The sequence below is a fragment of the Diospyros lotus genome, chromosome 9, assembly GCF_014633365.1.
Source record: "Diospyros lotus cultivar Yz01 chromosome 9, ASM1463336v1, whole genome shotgun sequence".
NCBI classification, from domain to species: domain Eukaryota; kingdom Viridiplantae; phylum Streptophyta; class Magnoliopsida; order Ericales; family Ebenaceae; genus Diospyros; species Diospyros lotus.
This window is the reverse complement of record NC_068346.1, coordinates 36,171,349-36,194,318: the sequence shown is the minus strand read 5'-3', so window position 1 is coordinate 36,194,318 and position 22,970 is coordinate 36,171,349. Positions and strand designations below refer to the sequence as shown.

Sequence of the window (22,970 nt, the reverse complement as noted above, 5' to 3'; positions counted from 1 at the left end):
AACCTTTAACATCTCATGGCCGGCCCTAGCAGCATAAGTCGCATGTCTAAAATATCTCATCCAAAATGGTAAGATAGTTCGAGGTGGTGAGACGAGATAATAACATGCGGATGATATTTTAGCCATTTATAATATATTATGTAACTCAAAATGTTGGGAAAAAAAAATACTAATAGCCTCCTCCTTATTTTTATGTTTGGCTCATAGCCTTATTTGAACGGTTCCATCAACACTTCCTATCTGACTGTGGAGGTTGAACAGAAGGCCAGAAGTCATCATTATTATTGATATTATTATTTCTTCATTGGAAACAAATACAAAATGGACGGAGACTTCAACCGATTTTCAATCTAATCGGCTTCGAGATGGGTCCAAAATTGAAAATCAATTAAAATAAATAATATTATTTATTGATCATAAATAATAATATGATATACCTATAATATATTATTAAAATGCAAGAAGATTGATTTGTATTTAAATTTTTTTTATAAAAAAATATTTTAATTATGTTCTTTCTAACCCAAAGTGGTGGTTGGCCAAAGAGCTTGAGGCAACAACAAATCTAGTCACAAATAGTTTACGTGACAGGAGTAGCACTTGAAAATAACATATCTCGATTAGTGACAAAGTGGGCTTATATAAGGGAGAAAGGGAGAGTTTAATTCTTGCGTAATCGTCAACCATTACGGGAGGATGAGGAGCCAAGGATCTTAGCGTTGCTGAGGATGAGGGCGAAGTTGAAGGGTCGAGAATCTCAAGATTGTTGAGACATGTTACAAGCGCGGGGATATCGGATGGTATTGAAGGAATGAGGGTGATATTGAGTTGTTGTGAGTTGAGGTTGGGTTTAGAGATCGAGCTTGGTGTTGGGTTATGGGTCTAATGCTGAGCTAAGCTTCTCGTGATTAGTACGGTCCGAATTATATAAATAAATACATTTATAAAAATATAATCTAATTTAGGTATTGTGTAGGAAAATCAAAGCAGGCTGGGCCATTTTAATTTTTTTTTTTAATATGAAATTTGAGAAGCCCCGCCACAGTCTTCGCTTGAATCGTCCCAACACTATCGATTTATGTTAGGGTAAATAGTAAAAAATAAACTAAGATATTTTCATGAATTTATAAATTTATTCAAATATTTTAATTTTAACAATTATATTCTAATTAAATCAATTAGGTGTAATTTTATCGATATTTCAAAATAATTTAGGAGGTGATGTGGCAAAATCACTTATTATAAAAAAAATTATACGAGTGGGACTTACATATACACAGAAGAGTAAAATTTACATGTATAATTTTATTATATATATATATATGAGTTTTATTTATATTTTTTTATGACATTACATCAATAATGATATACGTCTTCTAAATTAAATTTAAGTGTAAGATAAAATTATATTTAATTGAGTTAATTGGGATATAATTGTCAAAATTAAAATGTTTAGATAATTATAATTTATATTTTAATTTTTTAGATAAGATTTTAAATAAAATAAATTTCAACATAGTGATAAAATTATTTTAAAAATAAATTAGGTATTTTTATTTTTAATAAAATAAATAATTCTCAATATATTTGCTTGTATTATACATATATATATATATATTCCCGACTCCATCGAGCGAGAATTGCTTCTAGAATCCACTTCTCCCGCTTGTCAAACCCCACCCTTCACTCTCTCTCTCTCTCTCTCTCTCTCTCTCTCTAAACCCATGTAACCTAAAGGGCGGGGAGTCGCGGCATTGTTTGTGGTGATCGTTCGCATTCGGTGGATTTTGAAGCTTCGATTTCCCTTATTTTCTCGGCCGTGTTTTTCGTTGATCGCGAGACCCGCATTGTGCGTCTGATTCAGTGTATGCTCCTCTTTCTTTTCTTGCTTCGTTGTCGTGTGGGTTTAGGGTATTTTTTACAGATAAAGCAGTCTACTCTTCTTTGCTCCGTTGAACTTGTATGTTTTTCTCGTTGATTTCTGATTTAATTGGTTTTCTTCCAAATTGACGGACGAACTGGGTTGCTCGTGGATTGCAGTGTCGAGTTTGAAGGAGCGATGGCGAAGAAGAAGGGGAAGAGCCAGAACAAGGTAGAAATTGCTGAGGACTGGTGTTTTTCCTGTAAAGATGGGGGAAAGCTTATAGTTTGCGACCACAAGTGAGTTCTGAAACTGATTCCTAAACCTTTTTTCTTTTCTGTTTTCTTGGCTCTGGTTTTCCGTCGACGATCGAGGGGTGGGGACAGTGATTTGGGGTCAAACCAGTGCAGATCTCAAATGGGCCGGGCTGCCCCTCACTGTAGTCTGTAGCAAGGAGGCCATGCGGAGCCCGGCCCAATATATAGGGCAGTGCCGGGTCTGGGGCCCGGCCCTGCCCTGCCCAAATTTAAAAAAGTAAAATTTGAAAATATTTATTTTTGAAAATTTGAGACGATTGTTCTCAAATAAATTAAAAAAAAGAATTGTTATGATTTTGAAAAGGAATTGGAAATTAAAAAGTAATTGTTATGATTTTATCAAAAAAAGAAGTAGAAATTAGAAAGGATAATTCTGATTTTAAATTAAAAATTGGACAATTATATTCTCAATTTAAGGTAATTAATCTGAAATACATGATATGGCAAAGTGAGGTTTTCCCACCAAGTTAATGATTGAATTGCATTCATTTTAGTATGTTAAAGTTGTAGTCCTTAAATAGAAAATTTGAGAGGTTAAATTTGTGACTTAAATTGGAGCAAAATCCAAGGGGCAATTTGCAATGTAATAGTTTATGTTATGTACAACTAAATGTAGATGCGTCTTCATGTTTAATGTACACACTGGTAACAATCAATAGGGAGATGCACCTGGATCCTGAAATTTACGGTTCTCTAAAGACCCAGAACCTAGATACACACCCACGTCCTATATGTGTGCTTGAGCCTGTATAGCTTTGTATTCACTATGTTTTCATCATCAGTGGTTCTCCGTTCTCCATCACCTAAGAGCTATACTATCTGCTTGAGAGAAGCGACTCCTTGCTTCTTATTTTTTTGTGGGAGGGTCATATGGGCGAAGTAACTCTTTTTTATGGACCATGTCTAACGTTGTCTTTATGTGAAACAATGTGTTATTATGAAGAGAAGATGAAAGGAAGAAAGAAAGACAAGGAACAGCAATTGCAATCGAAAACATCTAGATCAAACTTAGAAATATGAAAATGAATAAGAATATTCATACTTTTCCGAACATTCTGGTCGTTTTTTGTTCTCAAAGTTCTGTTAACACTGACCAATACAGAAAGTAACTGACACCTAATGCAGTGGGCGGGTTTGCAATGTCTTATATTTTAATGCACTAACAAGGCCTACCATTTCTGGTACTTCTTGTGTATGTTTGCAGCTGTATTACCTGTGTTGGAAAGGTTGATATACATTGTCAAGTCTCTTTCATAACAGTCTTAAGCTTTTCAATTCAGAGAGGTGTTTACATGGTAGCTGCTGTCTAACAACAACAGACCAAGCCTTAAACCCACTAGGTGTGGTTGGCTATTTAACAATTCATTACCTAAATCATGATATATTATACATTTTATGTCTGGCAAATGGTTCATGTCTTTCAGTTTCTAGCAACAAGAGACTGGTGCATGAATATTTATACATTGTCTTATATATTTACTAACCCAAGTTAAGCTGGATGTTTCTCCTCTATATTAATTCTGCATTTATACTGCTTTATTTATGGTACCTCTTTTGCACTGAGTTCTTTTTATTCTTGACAAGAAGTAATTTTTATTCATGTGGTATTATCAAATGCACTGGTTCAGGCAGTGTCTGAAAGCTTATCATGCTGAGTGTGTGGAGAAGGATGAATCATTTTTTGAGACTGAAAAGAGCTGGATTTGCAGTAAGCAACTTATTTTTTCTGCAGTTTGATTTTCTTTTTATTGTTTTCTATTTTATTATTTATAATGACTCTACTGCATGCATAAGGATGATCATTTGGTAACGTTCTTAGTTTTGAATGATCTCAAGGTTTCCAGCCGCCCAAATGATTAGAAAAAATAGCAATATCTAGTGTTAATGAAACACACTTTTGCCTGTTCTGCTTCCATTGCATTGGACAATTATCAGAGCAGTGTCTAAGTTGTTTCCATTTTTTATTTCAGATTGGCATTCTTGCTTCATTTGCCAGAGGAACTCAAAATTCCTTTGTTTTTGCTGTCCAACTGCTGTGTGCCAACATTGCATTTTGAATGCGGAGTTTGCACGTGTTAGAGGGAACAAAGGGTTCTGCAACAACTGTTTAAAGCTTGCACTACTCTGGGAAGAGAACATGGATGTCGACTCTGATGGGGTATGATAATTTCCAAGAAGATCTGTATATTACGTTCTTGATGCACTATTGTTGTTTTAGACTCACTGGTTTAGGCAGATTTTAGACAAACAATTCTCTCTCTCAAATTCTTTTCTCACTCTTGGATCAACTATAAGAGATGTTAACACAAACAGAAAGTAAAGAATTCACAAATTAAACAGAAACCAGAAAACCAAACCACAAGAAGCTGAAGTTTATCCTGGTTCGGATTGCTAGTGTTGCAACCCTACATCCAGCAGTCAAAACACCCCGCGAGCAGTCTTCTTTATTCCAAGAAAATGATCAGTACAACAGCAAGTTCCCTCCCTTCTATTCCCGAGTACCACACAACCCTCGTTCCCCAAAATTACAAAGCTACCTTTTCTCTAGCCTTTCTCTCTGAACGATCACAACACTCGTTACAATAGAAATGAGAACCCTTACCTACCAGCTAACTCTTGCCCTCTATTTATAATAGGGGCGGACATCCCAATATAACAGATTGGACTTAGATAATTCCAGTTTTAACCCCAAACTTTTACTAATTACATTTAGAGGATAAAAAACACAACTGCCTATATAAACCTTAGCTGATATAAGCCACTGTCTTCACTGATCTTCTAGGCTAACTCGAGGCAAACATCAACAACTATTGGCTTTTTTGAGTTGCAAAACAAATTCCTTGGTCATCATTTATTTTATTTGGTTTAAGATGATTACTTCTTTTGAAGAAAGAGGCACTTGATGCAAATCTCTATAGCACGTGATATTCCATCAAGCTACTTGTCTCGATTCTCATTGAGAGATTGCAAGAACCTAAGTAGTTTGTAGAGTTGGAGGGGAAGTGGACAAGGGAGTGCGAGAATCCATTGTTCATATGTATAAACTGTAAAGAAGATCTACTGAGAGTGTGAATGCTTTAAGAGTGAAAATATATGGGTTTTAATAAATATGCATTTACGTGAACAACGTGCCCATGTTGTTTTGATTGTGATTAGTAGGTTTTAAACACATCATTCATCATCGCAAATGAAGGCTTGTAACTGGTGCGTGTTTATTAGGGGCTCACATCTTCTATATGGTTGGTTCAGATCATTTTGTTGGCTATCTTTCACAGGTTTTTCTTTCTTACTTCCAGCCACCGCCTCAATAAAATGTTCATTGCTGCCTATTAGCTCAATTAAAGTTGTATTATGCCAACCTAGATAAAGCATGTTAGGTGCATGTTAAGTTGTCAGTAGACAAGGTCATGCCCATATAGAATTATGGACTTGTCATGCTTTCTGGAATTCATACTCTTGAAATTATGAAGAAATTTGATCCTATCAAATTTGTCAAAATTCCTTGAAGTCACTCAGATTTGTTTTATTCATGATTTTGAATTGGGAGCTCAGTGCCTTACTTAGCTGAGAGGAACTTAGGTTTTGTTGCTCATTATATTCACTGACATACTCTGATTGCATTGCAGGAGAAGGTAGACTTGAAAGATCGGAACACATACGAGGGCCTATTCACTGAATATTGGGACATAATCAAGGAGAAAGAAGGCTTAACAATACAACATCTCCATGCTGCTGATGCTGTAATTAAAAAGGGTAAAAAGTCAAGCTCATATCGAGATGAATCTGACAAGGATGAAGATTTGTATTTAGCATCTGATGATGATAATGATAAGGAGGAGGAGGAGGAGGAGGATGGCCTAGACGAGTGCTTACCAGTGCAGAAAAGAAAGAGATCCAAGGATCGACGACTTTTAATTAAGAAGGGGGTCAAATCAAACAAAAGAGAGTTCAATGATTGGGGATCAAAATCACTTTTGGATTTTCTTGTATCAATTGGTAAAGACACTACCAAAAAATTGTCACAGTACGACGTGTCTTCTATCATTGGTGGATACATCAACCAAAATAAGCTTTTCCAACCAGACAAAAAGAGGAAGATTTTATGTGATGAAAAGCTAGAGTCTGTTTTTGGGAGGAAAATAATCAACAGAAATAAAATATATGACCTCTTGGAATCCCATTTTTTGGAGAATTTAGAGCCATTGGAGGATGAAATGGGATACAGTTCAGAAGATGAGGCTGATAATGCAGTTGTGACCTGTAGAGAACCAAGTACATTCATTAAGTCACTGGAAGATGAGGCTGCTAATGCTGCACTGGCCTTTAGAAAACAGAAAAAGTCAAGTGCGTTATTGAAATCACAGGAAAAGGAAGCAGTGGTCAATGCTCCCCAGAGCTGTTTTGCTGCCATCACTCCTGAGAACATTAAACTTATCTACCTGAAGAGGAGCCTTGTGCAGGAGCTGTCAAAGCAACCTGAAACCTTTGGATCCAAGGTAATAGGAAGCTTTGTGAGAGTCAAATCAGATCCCAGCGACCGTTTTCAGACAAAATCTCATCAGCTTGCGCAAGTCACAGGTTTGTGTTGGTAGAGATATTTGATGAGTTAACCAGGCTATTTCTTCCTAGCAGTTACGCGATATTCTGTGGTGCCATTGATTTATTGAAAAGCAATAAACTCTGTGCTAGAAAGCTATATACCCTTATGAAAATGATAGTATTATTGATTTATTTCTGTTGTAAGAGTAGAATGGTGTGCTTTGTAGTAATTGTGATCATTTTGCATTTTACTGCTCCAACTGTTCATATTTTCTTGTTCCAATATTTTTTTTTCTTTTACAGAAATATTGTTCCAATATATTAGTTCATGAATCATGATAGAAATATTTATCATAAATGTCACAAGTAATAACTTGCCATTTATGGTTTAATCCTTAAAGTCATGTTTGATTCTTAGTGTGTTATTGTTAGATATTCATTTAATTTTTTCTCTGCATTGATTTATTCTAAATCTTGCACCTAGGCAATTCTTTATGGTTGTGTAGATAATATTTTATTTCCGGTGAGATCTATTGCTCTCTACCTTTCTCAAGCATTTTCCTTTATCATCAAACTTTTGATGTTCTCCCTATTTTTACCATGTATATGATCTCAGGCATAAAAGAGCTGGAGGTAAACAATACAGAGATTATTCTCCAAGTTTCCAATATGTCAAAAGATATTTGCATCAGCATGCTATCAGATGATAATTTCTCAGAGGTAACCATACAACAACAATACCGTATCATGTCAAAATATTTTCGGTGCCCTTCTTCATTCTTTCATCTTCCCAATTTCTTCTATATTTTTCTGCCTCTTCATCTTCTGTTCTTCTTCATTGTTATTTGTTAAACAATAGTTCTTTGGTTAATTGCATATAAAAGGCATGTTAAACTGTAGTTTTCTTTTTTCTTTTCTTTTTTTTTTTTTTTAAATAGCTTAGGGTGATTCATTTGTACTGGATCATTATTGAAAGCTCTATCATATGCTGGAGATAGCATAGCACCTTTACAATAACATCAACAATAATCCCAAGACTTAGTCCCACTTGATCAGGTCAGCTATATGAATTCTAGCTTTCAGACCATCTCCTAGTGTATCACCTTTATTGGGTAAAAGTAGGTCTCTTATTTCCCTGCCAATCAGAGAACAGTTTCCAGATAATAGGATTTAGCAACTCGCATTAAGTTTAGGAAAATGACCTTGGCTCTGTATGGTGTCTGTTGAGCAGATTCTCCATCAAGTACTATAGAGTACTGGCGAGTTTCAATGTTATTACACTGTCAATCTACAATATATTGGCTCCTCCAATTGATATCGCATTTCCTGAACTATCAATTATGTAAAGGCAATTATAATAAAAACACTTTTAAGCAGATGCCAGCCTGATAATATGGAGATGCAGCTTGTATGTACTATTAATTCTTTAATAATATATGTATCGTGTATTTATATTGTACTATCAGCATGTTGTTCTTGAAGTATCTTGTCATTATTTTCCTCTATTTAACTAATTTGAAAGATAGAAATAAATGCTATCAGTTACAATGTGATTTTTTAGAATACTTTTGCAGATTACATGAGGGTAGGCACTTTATTACCTAGGTACACGTGGATGTTCTGATGAGTTCAAAGCACTGATTGTGTTAGCCTTAGATTGGGACAACTGTCTTGGTGTTTAAATGGTTAACATGCGTTTGAATTCATGCAAATGGACCCTTGGCAACTAGGATGGCCAGTGTCCTAGGGTACACACGAACAACTCAAATAGGATAATAGCAATGAGGATAAGGACACTGCCCTTAAAGGTGAATCACTGTAGCACTAAACCCCTTTTGCAAGATGTATGTGGCACTAAACACCTTAGGAGAGACTTAATTGAGAATTCTCAAGTTATGTGGCTCAGAGTCCCGAGATAGAGGATTGCCATAGCAGGTCATCCAAGTGGATAATTTGGTGTCAGGAGTTGAGTTGGAGAGGGAGTTCTTATTTCAATCTTATTAGAAACAAGTTCTATGGGATAAGGCATGTTGATAGATAGTTTAAAGTGGTTTAGGTTTAGAATTGTTCTTGTTTTTGGCCGGAACTATCTCATTAAGTGGATTGGATTACTGTCCTCTATATATTGGGCGCTTTCACCTGAAGGAATTCATAGCATCTCCTTGTTTCTCTGTTTGCCGTCCCTCTTCACTTTTCTACATGATTCATCACCAGAACTTAGATATACCCACAATTTGGTGACTCCTATGTTGATGTAACAAATATGGAAACAATGGCACCAAGTGGAATACCTCTCAATGTCAACAATCTCACCAAGGAGAGTCAATGGGAGGCTCATTTTTTCCTGTCACTTCAGAATAACCCATCAATTTGGCTGACACTGCACTGCATCAATGCATTCATTCAATTACTTAAGCCCTATGCTGATTCAAGCACAACATCCCTTAGCCCAGGGAGTTTTTATTTTTCAATACTATTAGGAATGGTTCTAAAGGGCAGGACATATCATCAGAAAGGTCCAACCGACTCCAGATTGAGATTATCCTTATCCTTATTATAAACCATCTCCAAGCTGGATTAAATATTGTACTTCATGTGTTGGGGGCTTTCACCCCAAGGAATTCCTAGAATTCATGTTTACGGGATTCTGATAATGAAACATTCTCTGTCTCCCCCTTTCTAGTCTTGTTTTCTCTCTTGTCCCTTTCCTCCACACCTATTATTCCCATGTTTTACTTCTCTACATGAATTTGAATACCAGCACTTTCACATACCCACACAAAGATAAATGCAGCAAAGTGATTCTAATTTAATGTCTTGAGCTAATTGTTGCTCAATTAGTCAGGGGCACTGCACCTCTCTCTAGCATATGCACAAGAATTGATACATGCAGCAAAGTGCTTCTACTTAATGTCATGAACTAATTGTTTTATATATTCCCACTCAATAAGTCATGGGGCCTGCACCTCTCTCTGGCATGTGCAATGGTTCATTGCTATCAATATGATTCATTATTGTAGCAGGCAAAAGATCCTGTTATTGACTCTTCCAGCATACTTGTATTTTTTTTGCTTGATGACAACATACTTGTTTTTTGGGCTACGTATGGAGGGGTGCCTGGTTGTGATGATCATCTTGAGGTCATAAGAAATTAAAATATTGTCATTGTTTACTTTATGCTGGACTGCTGATGCTGCTTTCTCTAATAATGTTGTCTTATTACTTCTGTTAGTCTACACCTATCCCAAATGTTTGCTTTAAAATAAAGCATTAGTGAGAATTGAAGGGTTCAGCATGCAGGCAGCAGTTTAAAATTCTAATCAAGATGGTTGTAACTCATTTTTTTTGCTTTTCATTTTATTCATATTCAGGAAGAATGTGAAGATTTAAGACAACAAGTGATAGGTGGTCTACTGAAAAAGCTTACTATAGTAAGTCTCCTTAAAAGTTTTATTTTTTTATATTTTTCTATACAGAGAAGTATGTAAACTTCCTTTGTAATGAATTTAATTTGCATTTGAACTTCGTGATGATGGACTCAGCAAAATAAAGAACTTCCTGATGATGCAGTAACATGGACATCATTGTTTAGAGTAATATGATTTATCTATCCTTGCATGTCACTGTTCCTCCTGGAATGTCTTTCAGTGATCTGGAATGAAGATATCCATGACACATGAATCATCTGGGATCCTCCATTTTTGTAAAGGTCATGGTTAATTAGCTCTCTATGGGCATGTTGGCTACATTTTTGCTATTGCGCTCTGATGAATTGATCATTCTCCTCCCAAATTTTAGTTTGTGGACTTCGACAGATATGGTTCATAGGCAGAAGTGAAACATCACCTACATTTTGATTAGCATTTAGCCTTAAAAATGCAGGATATGTGTTCCTGGAAATTGCACCATTGTGATGTAGCAAAACTGCTTCAAGACCTGTTAATTATTGTGTTCCTCAAGCCATACCCTTATTCTACTTGTACTTCTTTAACCTAGACTGCTGGGGTTCCTTTACCTTTCTATCACACAGATTTAGCCGGGTGAAGATTCAGTTCCTGAGCTTGTTCCGCATCTTGTAGACAAACTTAAAGTGTATCTGTGGGCCTCATGTTGTTGGCTTCATGAACATATAGTACTCTTTGACTATTGTTGCAAAAGAGAAACAATTTGAATATCTGAACATCCTGGAAAAACAACTGACCTCAAGAAGAAATCAATCCACACAATGTTTATCTCCTGACAATCCTACCCAAAGGAAATTACAAGTACTCTGAGGCGAACTGTATAACAACTTTCATTGGTAGATTCCGTTTCTGATTCGCACCATAAAACCACATTACATACTTCCTTTAAGCTGCAGTTGGAGCTGAATAGAATTCTGGTTGCAATTATTTTATCAGTAAATTAAATATTTTAATATTTTTTTGATATGTGCTCCTTAAGTCATTTTTCCCCATTTCACTAAGTACTTTGAGTTTGTTTGTGTTTAGTTACACTTAATGGCATTGCTTTGTAGTGATTATAATTCTATTGTCTCTCAATCTAGGGTCATGTGGACTTAACTCTTGTTGATACAGTAAATGTTTCAATTTCTTTCGATCTGTTGAAATAATTGTTTATATATTTGAATGAGAGCATTATTTGAACTGTTCGGTCAACACTTTTTATGTGACAGGTGGAGCTCGAACAGAAGGCCAGAGTTCTTCATGAAGATATAACAAAGCATGTAAGACTTCTACTTAAGTATTAGAGTGTTATTTCAAATAGTACATAATATCAATTATTTGTGCTTTTCATACAAGAACACAAGAGTTGCCTCTAATGATAACTTAACCAAGACAAATAGAATGAGAGTCATATCATTAGAAGCTGTTGTAATAGTTTCTGGGTTTCTTCTGTGTTGCATTATCTGATTCTTAGGAGGCCTTGGTTTAAGATTCAAGGATGTACCCTCTGTATATCCAGGGGTATTGTATTTTTGTACATACTAGTGTTTATTCATCTGTGGGTTTACTAGGTGTATGGAGAGAGAGAGTTCTTTATATGAAGATGGTGTTGAAACTTCATTTCATCATTACTCCTCCATGGGATGTTATCCATTGCCGGTCCCAAGCCCGGATAAAGGAGGAGGGTTGCGTTAGGTAACCGATAGCCAGTGTAAAACCTAGTCGGATCCAATTATGAATTCTAGACAAACTATTTGTTGGGACGTAACCCACATAGAAGTCTAGAATTCATATAGCCAACCCCACATAGTGGGATAAATGCTGGATATGTTGTTGCTGTTGTAGATAGTGTTTCCCATTGTTATACTTGCTTAAGATTATGTGGCGTTGTTTTAGGTTGAGATAATGGTCCATGAGGAACTTATGATACTTAAATGTTATATTGCTCAAAGTCTACTACCATTCCTTGTGCTAATTAATTAGTTCCAATAAATCTTATTCCTGGGAATGTCTACTGCCATTCAAAGATCTTCTTCCCCTTTATCTCAGTATGTCGTTCCTCCATGCTGTACTGCTCATTTGGAGCTAAATCCCAAAATGATTGCTGTAAAATGATACCATTTATGTCATTACTGTGTTGCGTTGAAGTTAAATTAGTTGACTAAATATTAAGAATTCATTTCTAAGCTAAAAAAAAAATTAAGAATTTATTTTAGATCATCTGAGCCTTTTTCATTGTTTTCTTTTTGCCTATGGGTTAAATTGTTTGTTTATACTTTCTTCTGCCTACCTAATTTTATTGTTTATGGAAAATGCCAGTGGATTTTCAGAGAGCTAGCTTTATTACAAAACCTCATTGATCGAGCAAATGAGAAAGGGCGGCGAAGAGAATATCCTTTCCTGATGGAATGCATGGAGGATTAAATGAAGTGATGCTGAACAATCTCTAACTATTTTTCTATAGATACTCACAATCAAAAGAGTTCATTTAACCAATGTGGAAAAGAAGTTAGAATCTTTTAATTTGATGGACCAACAAATCCAGTTTTTATGGTTTGTGTACAAACATCTTGACTTATTATTTCAGAGTTAGGATGCTAAGACAGTTTTTGAGTATTTTTGTCATGGTCATCACATTACCTCTGGTTACTTGGCATTGGTGGGCAGAATTTGTTACTGCTCAGACATGCCACGTGCATTCTTCAGTATTTATAAAGTATTATTTACATTGGAAGGTTAATTTTATCCTTAACCTGAACATGTTCCACGCTCTTTGAATACTTGGAGAGGAAACAACTGCTTCAGACATCAGCAGAACAGTCACGGTTGCTACAGAAGGTTCCCGAGGTAATTGCAGAAGGAGTGGAAGTCAAGCCTAGGTCCAAGGATGCCACTATAGAACAACGAGATGAATCTGGAGGTTTGATAAGTTTCTACTTCTATGCCTTTAGTTCTATTAAGAAATCTATTGGATGTTGTGAATACGAAACCATGATGTTCAATTATTAAGTGGGAGATTAAAATGTATAAGCACTTATCATGGAAAAAATAATGATTGGGAGATACATGCATGAAACATTTACAATTTAGTAACTTTAAGATCTGGTTTTGGTTTCATGCAATTTCAAATTCCAAATTTTGGGCAATCTAGTTTTGTGTTTTGCAAAATTTGTTGCTTCTATGTAGGTTCTTCAAGTTAAGGAATTAATCTAATGGTTTCAATCACAAGAAGGATCACTGAGAAATATAAAAAGGTTAGAGTTGAAAATTCCGGTTGGATAGTCTATTTCCAAAAAAATTCTCTTATTTTTTAACTTGTCTAAATAAGAATCGTAAATTTTAGAAGAACGTGCATCTCCTCCTCTGGTCTTAGAACTGGAGTATTACTTGTAACATTAGTCATAACCTCTACAGGGTTACAGTCATAAGTTTAACATCCGTTCAAAATGGATAAATGTAATCAATGTTCATTTAGTCATTTAGGATTATTTTGACACTATTTCATGATACTCCAACAGAGGGCTTCTAAATGCAACAAGATTGGTTTTCTTATATGCTATGATCAAACAAACCATTTCAAATTCCTTGTGGCTTAAGTGTTAAGGTGTCATTCATATTGGGAAGTCCAACTGCATCTGCAGAAGATATATTGCACAGTAATTGGTTCCAGCCCCTCAATGAGCACAGATATTTTGCTTGTTTGTGTCAGATGAAAGCACTTTTATAGTTGAGGTGCTCAAGTAACTAGGTGGTAACCACTATGGAAACAGGAAATTGGAAAAATAGTCTTTTTAATCTTCAGATAATAGTTATTCTATATTCTCTTTAGAAATCTGTGTTTGGGTGGTTAAATGTTAATCATAGAAGTAGCCTTGTCCTTTGTTTATGGTTCAATGAGATCATATTCATTGCAAACTGTTGATACTTTGTGCAATGCATACAGGACATAGAGCTGCTGTTGCTTATGGAAACTCATCTGGATATACCAAACCCAGTTCAGCTTACTTAAAATCACAACCAACATGGAGAAGTAATGTTGGAAAAAGCATACAAGGTTTAAATTGCTACCATACTACTTTGAGTTTATGGTGTCTTATACTTTATTTTAATATCAGTGGCAAAGGCTCCATTTTGTGTTGCATTTAGTTGACTAATGCCCTTTAATGCAAGGATGAGCTATTGGATGGGGTCAACTTCTGACCGATTATGGTAAATGTTGGAAAATTATTAATTATCATAGCTACATTTTCATGACTGCATATAGATATGAGCAAAAGTGTTGAGGAATTCTATCATTCTAGCTCAAAAGTACAAATTGGAACATTGTAGAATTACCTTATTGCAGCCTTTATTGTCTCCCACTCATTCCTTTCCTTTCTCATCCAAGAAAGAAAGGACGATGCCATGTCTCGTATTAGTTGGAGATGGGAGTATAATATTGGCATGTAGATCTTTGGTGAGTCACACCTAACAACAAGTGCTTTAAGGATGTGGGCTCACAACAAAGTGGTATCAGAGTAGGACCCAGGGATGAGATTCCTCTACAGTTGTTATGGGTCCATTGGAGATATTAGAGTCAAGACTCAAGTCAAGGTGGGCCCCTCCAGGCTTGGGGAACTGGGAGCCAGCCTGATGAAGGTATTATGTGATTGAGTGGGAAAGAATGCCATATCCCATATCGCTTGAAAATGAAGTGCTGCATGGGCATATAAGGTCTTGGGTGAGCCACACCTAACAACTCTTAGAATCTAAGCCTGTGAAAACAAGAACATATTGGATTTTAGATGTCTAGGAAAGACAGCTTTTTTTAATAATATTATTTTAAGAAAATATTATCAAAATTGGAGTGATTTGAAAATATTTACTAATCTAGTATTGACCTTGCCACGCCATATGCCATATGAGAAGGCCGCTTGCGTGGCAATCCCAAGACATAACCGCTCATGACAGGAGCGGTTTTAGACCGACAATAATTTAATATAGCCAAGTTACCACCAGCAGTTTTAACTTGTCTATATTAAATTTTTATTTGCTAGTTGGAAACCCCTCGATTCGCAAGTGGTTACAGATGAGATTCATAACCTCTTATGGCATGAGCAGTTATGTGTTGGTGCTGCCACACAAGCTGGCCTGCCTGCATAGCATAGTGTGGCAAGGCCAATACTAGATTGGTAAATATTTTGAATCCAATCCTATATTGATAATATTTTACCAAAATAGTATTATTTTAAAAACTCAAAGGCAACCAAGGATCTATTGGAGTTTAGATCTTCAAGGTAGTATACATGCCTTGGATTTTGGGTTGTTAGGTGCATGCCAAGTGTAAAATTTGTAAGGAGGTGGTAGTAGATGAGGTCAAGAAGTTACTCATCCTTTTATTAATCAACATTTGGTGCTTAATGCGGCCTTGTTTTGGAAGGACTAACTTTTCAACTTACATCAACTCCAAACCAATTTTAGTAACCTAAGTAATTTAAGAAACAAAATTAACATAGCTAAAAAATTACTACTAAATTTCACATTATATTCTTTGAACTTGTCCAGGAGAAAATTTGTTCAGTTAGTACTGCAGGCTTAAAATGAGTGTCATCTCTGATGAGTTTGTGGTTCATTTAGACTATTATCTCTGATGAGGATATTTGCATTGTAGTGTGTCCTTTCATGGTTTCATTTGCATCCTCTTGCTTTCTCATGAGATTTATCTCTCTTGCCAACAATTTGTGATTTACATGTCTCTAGCTCATCCTATATTCAATGCCTCCTGATTTTCTCAACTTCTGTACGTTCTAGGATACATACCAAATAAGTACTTCAATGAAAATAAATTTATCTCACTACCACTACAAAGGGGATTATTTATTTATTTATTTATTTTTTTTGGGGGGGGAGGGGAGGTGAAGCAAAAGAAAAGAGAGATAAAATATCATCATCTTCACATTAAAACTCATGGATTTGACCTCTTGTACATTGTCTTGCTTTTTCTGTATATATGTGGACCTTTGCAGTTTAAATTATCATTGAATAGTATAATTTCTAGCTAGTGTTCATTCCTTAGTTTACAAATCCTCTATTTGTTTGGATGATAGATGAGTCTACTCCGCCTATTGCTGCAGAGAAGCAAAGCCCATAAGAAGATCCAGAGAAGATCACAGCAGGGTGTTGAAAATTTTGTTTTATTGTCTAAAGCTTAAAGTTTTGGAAGATGATCTTTTTGTTAGAGGACTTGGGTAAACTTATCCTGTTCATAAATTTGTTCTTCTTTTAGCTGTCTTCGTGTAGCATTAAAAGCATAGCTCAGAGAAAGCCAAAAGACATCAGAAGTGGATGTTTTCTTGGCCAAAAAGCAGGGTATTAATTGGAAATGTTCAAATGATGATTTTTCACTTTTTCATTTGAAATACCATAAATAATTATATGAGAATTAGCCTCGATGAAAATGATAATATTGCTCTTTTTGTGACTTAGAAGTCTATGGATTTAACTCTTTGGAAACAGTTAAATCCATTTGGAATGAATGAATTCCACAAAATTAGTGTTTGGAATGAAAAAAAGTTGTGGAATTGAATTCCATGGAATTCATCAAAGCTAAAGCAAATTCCACTAAAAGAGATGGAATTTGCAAATGAATTCCATCACTTAAAACACAACTTATTTTAAAACCAATATACCCTTCATCTTTTCTCATATTTCCAATCACCTAACACCATCTTATTTTAACTCTTTGGAAACAGTTAAATCCATTTACAGATAGAGAGTATTGCCCACTGAGAATGCTTTCTGTTTTCTTGCCAAACAACTATTTATTGGGTATATTCATTCAACAAAGTGAAAGGATTTCAGGCATAAACATGTTTGAAAACTAGGATCAAAGTAAAATTTTGGTAACTTTGCATCATAATCATTAATGATCTGTTTTCCGAAGTTCCTATTAATATGTGAAGTTCGACGTAATTACAATTAAATGGAAAAGGTGGTTAAGTTACAAATCATGTGTTCTTTAGGCTTTAGCAAATATATTTTATATGTAGATCGAATGCCCGTCATTAAATGATGAACATAACAAATGTTCAACGACAAAAATATTTTCAAAAAAGGAATGTAAATAACTATTATACCCTCAAAAAATAAAATGCGTTTTAGCAAAGAAAAGTACAATAATTTTTCACAATCACCCTCATTTATTCAAACCTTCCACCAAACATTTATATCTTTTATCTTGTATTTACTCAAGTCTTGTTTTTTAGTATTTAGGCCAACATTCAAGGGTGATCAACACAGTTCACCTATTAAGAGTGAAGAGGCCATGAGAGGAGGGCATATATATGGGCTTTAATAATATGCATTTATGCAGATGGGTCTACTCACATAAATTATTTCATTGCAGTAACTCAAGTTTGTTGCTCATTCGATTCACTTAAGAAAGAGAATCTTATTTATTATGCAATTCTTTCTTTAAATTTTTATGAATTAATTATTTTCGTAATTTATACTTTAAATCACGTGTCACATCACAAAGGAGTAATCTTGTCATTTCAAATTAAAAAAAAATAATAGTTGTTCATTTCAAATTTGTTGAATATCGGGCTTCCTAAACGGCAGTGTTTCATTCTTGGACTACTACAAAGATAAGTCTCTTCCATTGATCGACAAAAACAGGTAAATTAGGTATCACAGTGGAGAATGAAGTGAGAACTATTACAAAATACATCCCCATCCGATCTTATCCTTATTCAATTTCTTATGAGTAACATAAGTACACTGACTTATCCATTCCTACAATAAATCTTTTCTCAAGTTTGTATCAATGTCATCATATTTGGCCCTGCATAAACTCTAGACAAACAAATGAAGGAAAGCATTGGTATGAGCTTCTTCACTCGGCATTTTCATCTCTGTAGGCCTTTAGCCTCTCTTTCAGTTTCTTACTCTCCTCGAAATTCGCTTTTCGCCTCAAAGCTTTCTGGGAACGATGAGGAAAGCATTGGTATTAGGTTCAACCAAAATCCCGAACAGGAAGTAAAAGATAACTGCCAGTTGACAAAAACTCACCTCCTGCCGGAAACAGCGATCAAGCTTTATCTTAAGATCTGTGCATTCACCGAAGAATTTAGCAATGGGATGGTCTAAATGACATTTCTGGAACTGCTCAATGATCTGCACCATGCAGGCCGCCAACAGAACAATTCCGGTGGTTAGACATTTATCAAAGCATGGAACCATTTCAACCAGGAACAGAACCTTGCATAGGATTGACAAATAACAGTTCAGTAGGAAGAGAAACTAGTTTCACCAAAAGGGAACTACAATCTGTTTGGCTTAGAAAAAAATAAAAGACAAGTTTGCAAAATCCAATATGTTCATTATCACATGAAATACATGTCCAGAAGTGTCTAATATTTAATCAAATCTTTTCAGGACTTCTTGTTCCCATAAAAGTTAATAAGGTTACACAGTGACAGACAGCAAAACACAACGGTCCCAACTCCAAAACCAGAACAAGCCATCAAAAAATATCAGGATTGAACATTGTTGTGTGCAACCAGGACAAGGTCCCACAAGCGTTAGGACTTAGGAGTTTTAGCACCATCTACATCCAAAAATTCTACTGAATGTTTGAAGTAACCATATTAGAAAGGCATAAGCCGAGAAAGTTAATCACACTTTGGTTAATATGCTATCATAGAAAGAGGAACATCTTCCTACTTTCTCAACAATCTCCTAGTGTCACAGTAGGAAATTCCAATAAAAGGATGGTAATCAGGTTGGAGCTAATGTTTCAACATGTATCTAGATTTACAATTAGAGTATGAACAAAGAAAAATTAAAAATTCAAATGAGCAACTGCATCCAATAACCTCCAATTTGAACAATATATTAATTTAATAACTAGACACATACCAAAACCAATGAGCAACCTAAAGCTTGTGTGCACACACGTGCCAGATACAGAGAGCATCAATCAACGGAGTATCCCAAGTAACAATTTTTATATTTTGTACGCATAAAATGCACTGTTTGATGAGCAGCCAGAGAATAACTTACTTCAGCACACATTGGGTGTCTGTGTAATGTTAGAGGAGGATGCATTTCTCCCAAGTATTCAAGCTGTACAGCAGTGTAAGAAACAATGCACATCACGTTTCCAATCCAAATAGGAAAAAAAGCCGTAACTTAATAGTTTGAACAATATTCAGAAAGAATCAGGCTAGTTTCACGTTGAACTGAGAAATAGCAAGTTAAAATTGTCAGTAAAGTATATGGCTAGAGAGAGAGAGAGAATACTAAAATCATCAAAAATACAAAGATCGTCATCCCCTTCTATAGCCAAGATCCAATTCTTCTCAGTTTTCTTTTCTTCATAACAGCTTCTTGAGCTCGAGTTCATGGAATTAAAAGGTAGAAAACGAAAATACACCTAAGATCAAGCAAGTATGAATAAACCCTAAATTAAATCGGGAACTCAACTATTGGCCGTAGAAAAACTGAATCCAATCAAAAGCAAAATCTGACGGAAAGTAAGCAGAGAAAAAGCAAAAATGCCTATCAATTGGAACAGAGATTTTAAATTTTGAAAAAAAAAAAAATAAATCGAGACAAGAGAAGATAAACCTGTGATAGCGGGAAAGATGAACTATATTCGCAATTTAATAATTCCAACAGAAAAAATCGAGCGAAGGGAATTGTTGGTGGATCTAGGGTTCCATCGGCATGGGGAAGAAGCCTTCATGGCCAATTGCGTAAAAATCGTAGAAGAATGTAGAGAGAATAGAATTCCGAATCACACAAACGCTACACTACAGGACGTACCTGGCGCAAGATCGTCGTCAACGGAATAGCAACACTGCCCGACACCTCAAGGCCGACGGTGTCGATGGTGGCGCGATGGCAGAAGGGGGGGGGGGGGGGGGGGGGGGGCGCGACGCCGTCGCCGACGGTGGCTGCTCTCGTGTTGAGAGAAGATAGGAGAAGAAATGGCGAGTTCAGTCATATGGGTTAATGGGTAATCGGGTTGGGCTCAGTCATTCGGGCAAATTGAAATTTAATTATTTCGGGTTTACCCAAAACCAGATCTAACTTATTCAGTCTCCAATAAGAAAGATTTTTTGATTTAGGATCTTGATTTAGACAATAATTTGAATATCTTTAGTTGATTATTTTCTATATTCAATAAATAAATACTCATAAGTCACTTGTTGCCAAAGCAAATTTAATTATTTAAATATATATTTCTAACAAAATACGTAAAGATTAACTTAGATTGCAATTCATTTTGTAGTTCGTTCTTATCAAAACGATGTTGTTTTGATCTTTTCCTTATTCTCTCATTTCCTTTACTCTTCTCTTCCCTTCCTCTTCTTGTCTTTGCTTTTATTGATGTCAAGTCCTCTCTTCACCTAAAACTTGAATATCTAACAACATAGGGTGACAAGGTTGATTAGCAATGCGACTAGGAGCAATGGCGAGGTAAATGCTAAAGACAAATATAATAGCGGTAGAACAATGGCGAGGAGACGAAACAAGCGACGGCAAAGCCAACACTAAAGGCAAATTTGACAATGACAAAATAGCTAGCACAACCCTTTGCCTTCTTGGTCACCTACACAACTTTTCATCTCGTTGTCGCTCATTCTTGTTGCATTGTTAGTGAGCTTCGATCGCCTCACCATTGGATATGTTTTCAACTTACATTTACCACATTGTCACTCTTTCCTGTAGCGTTGTTGGTTAGCCTCAATTACCTCCCCAATGAACCTTGCCATTGAATATTCAACAATTATCTAGGAAGATAGGAGGAACATAAGACGAGAAAATGATAAGAGAAAATAAGTGAGATAATGAAGGGAAATGATCAAAACAACATCATTTTGATTAGTTCGGATTGCAAAACAAATTGCAGTCTGAACTAATTTTAGATATTCTATATTTATAAAACTCATATATATGTTATTTAACATTTTCACATTTGGCGTTTGTTTATCAAGATATAGCCAATATATGGGATGCATTTTGGACTTCTATCATTTCTAACATGTTTATTAAGCTTACCTGACAATTCTTGAAAAAATCATTAATGACCTCTTATCTTGATTTTTTAAGATATGCTCAGGCCAAGCCGTGACAAAACCAAGAGGGATATCCGAATACCCAAGCTCATATCCGAATACAAGACACCAAAATTGCAAGGGTATCTGAATACCATGCTTGGTATTCGGATAACATACTTTGTAAATGGGGTATCTGAATAAGCCCATAGGTATTCGGATACCTCTCTAAATCACTAGCATATCCGAATACAAGACACCATATTCGGATATGCCAAAGCCAAAACAACACCATATCTGAATACACAAGCCCTTATTCGGATCTCCCAACCCCAATATCTGAATACCTTATACCCTATTCAGATATCCATGCTCCATATTTGAATACATCACATTCCCATCCGAATATCTAAGCTCTAATTCAGATACAACGTTATATATATTTGGATACTCCAAGCTTAGACCCAACACTTAATTAATAATCCCAAAAACAACATACTGTCACAGTTGCACTGTGACCACAGCCAATCATCCAACTCGGTGTGAATTGGAAGCAGGCGCTAGAGAACCGTAAGAGAGGAAAGAGGTTTGGAGAGGAAGAAAGAGAGAGAGATGGAGAGAAAGAATACAAAAAGTAGGAATCTAAAATTGGTTAATTGACTGATTCTCTTCCAGGGGACTGACATAGTATTTATAGGACCCATATGTGCTGCCACAACAGATCTTCTCTCTTCTAACAAATTCTTTTGTCCTATTCTAGCCTCCTTTACACCTGGCATAACAGCCTAACAAACTACCAGCTAGAAATGGAAAAGTCTCTAATTAACAATGGAAAGAAAATAGCTAATCTAAACTTAATATCTGCAGCAAAATTTCTAAGACTTCCAGCCTTCCTCTTGTTTCGTGACAATACCCCCCATTTCAGCGATTTCTTGTCCTTAAGAAATATTCAAGAGGTTGGCTGCCCTCGGAAACTTTTGTAGTAATTGAGGGAGATATTCCCAGGTAGCCCTATCCGAAGACTCTTCTTGCCATCTTACCAGCACTTGGATGAGAGGGGCTCCTTGGTGGTAGACCACTCTTCTTTCCAGTATAGCCTCGGGCTCCTTTTCTCCTTCCTTCTCCTTCGGTAGTGCAGGTAGCTCGGGGTTAACCCTCTCCTTGCCAGTAGTCCATTTTAGTAAGGACACATGAAAAACTGGATGAATTCTAGATCCTTCCAGCAGCCACAATTGGTAAGCTACTTTGCCAATCTTAGCGATTATGGGGAACAACCCAAAGTACTTAGGGCTGAGTTTAGAGACTGGCCCTTGGGAGATGGACTTAAGGTATGGATACCTAAGTCTGAGGTAAACACGTTCTCCAACATTAAACTCTCGATCGCTCCTCCGCCTGTCGGCATATTGTTTCATTCGGTTTTGGGCCGATGCCAGCTCCTATTTGAGTTGCTGCAGCACTTCCCTTCGCTGCTGCAAGTACTCTTCCACAGCTGGGGCAATGGTGTGCCCTCCAGTAGCCGGTAGGGTCGGTGGGCTATACCCAAACACTGTTTCAAACGACGTTCTCCTTATAGAAGCATGGTGGCTAGAATTATACCACCACTGTGCCAATGCCAGCCACCTATGCCAACTCTTAGGCTGCAACAAACACATGCACTGAAGATAGGTTTCTAGGCTTTGATTGACCCTTTCTGTTTGCCCCATCGGACTGAGGATGGTAGGCAGTTGAAAGGTTGAGTCCTATGCCTGAGTTCTTCATCAATTCC

At 36.1% G+C, this 22,970-nt stretch overlaps 2 protein-coding genes across 7 annotated transcripts; one reads left to right on the top strand and one right to left on the bottom strand.

Annotated features, from left to right (window-relative positions):
• Positions 1–1,647: 1,647 nt before the first annotated feature.
• LOC127810502 (uncharacterized protein At5g08430-like) lies at positions 1,648–16,554 on the top strand. Of its 2 annotated transcripts, XM_052350021.1 has the most exons (13): positions 1,648–1,865; positions 2,041–2,160; positions 3,807–3,886; positions 4,149–4,336; positions 5,805–6,756; positions 7,334–7,437; positions 10,089–10,148; positions 11,393–11,443; positions 12,483–12,553; positions 12,932–13,083; positions 14,107–14,217; positions 14,334–14,372; positions 16,250–16,554. In XM_052350021.1, exons 2-12 carry the CDS (start codon positions 2,060–2,062, stop codon positions 14,336–14,338), a joined length of 1,875 nt encoding a protein of 624 aa, XP_052205981.1. In that variant the 5' UTR covers positions 1,648–1,865; positions 2,041–2,059; the 3' UTR covers positions 14,339–14,372; positions 16,250–16,554. The 2 variants fall into 2 exon arrangements, with proteins under 2 accessions (XP_052205981.1, XP_052205980.1); XM_052350020.1 differs by lacking the exon at positions 14,334–14,372.
• Positions 16,555–17,778: 1,224 nt separating this feature from the next.
• Positions 17,779–20,176, bottom strand: LOC127809609 (uncharacterized). Of its 5 annotated transcripts, XM_052348535.1 has the most exons (5): positions 19,971–20,176; positions 19,446–19,578; positions 19,206–19,268; positions 18,213–18,401; positions 17,779–18,123 (listed from the first exon to the last, which is right to left on the bottom strand). In XM_052348535.1, exons 2-5 carry the CDS (start codon positions 19,473–19,475, stop codon positions 18,037–18,039), a joined length of 369 nt encoding a protein of 122 aa, XP_052204495.1. In that variant the 5' UTR covers positions 19,476–19,578; positions 19,971–20,176; the 3' UTR covers positions 17,779–18,036. The 5 variants fall into 5 exon arrangements, with proteins under 5 accessions (XP_052204495.1, XP_052204496.1, XP_052204498.1 ...); XM_052348536.1 differs by lacking the exon at positions 19,446–19,578 and having other exon boundaries at positions 19,971–20,175; XM_052348538.1 differs by lacking the exon at positions 19,446–19,578 and having other exon boundaries at positions 18,213–18,317; positions 19,971–20,165.
• Between the last annotated feature and the right edge of the window lie 2,794 nt (positions 20,177–22,970).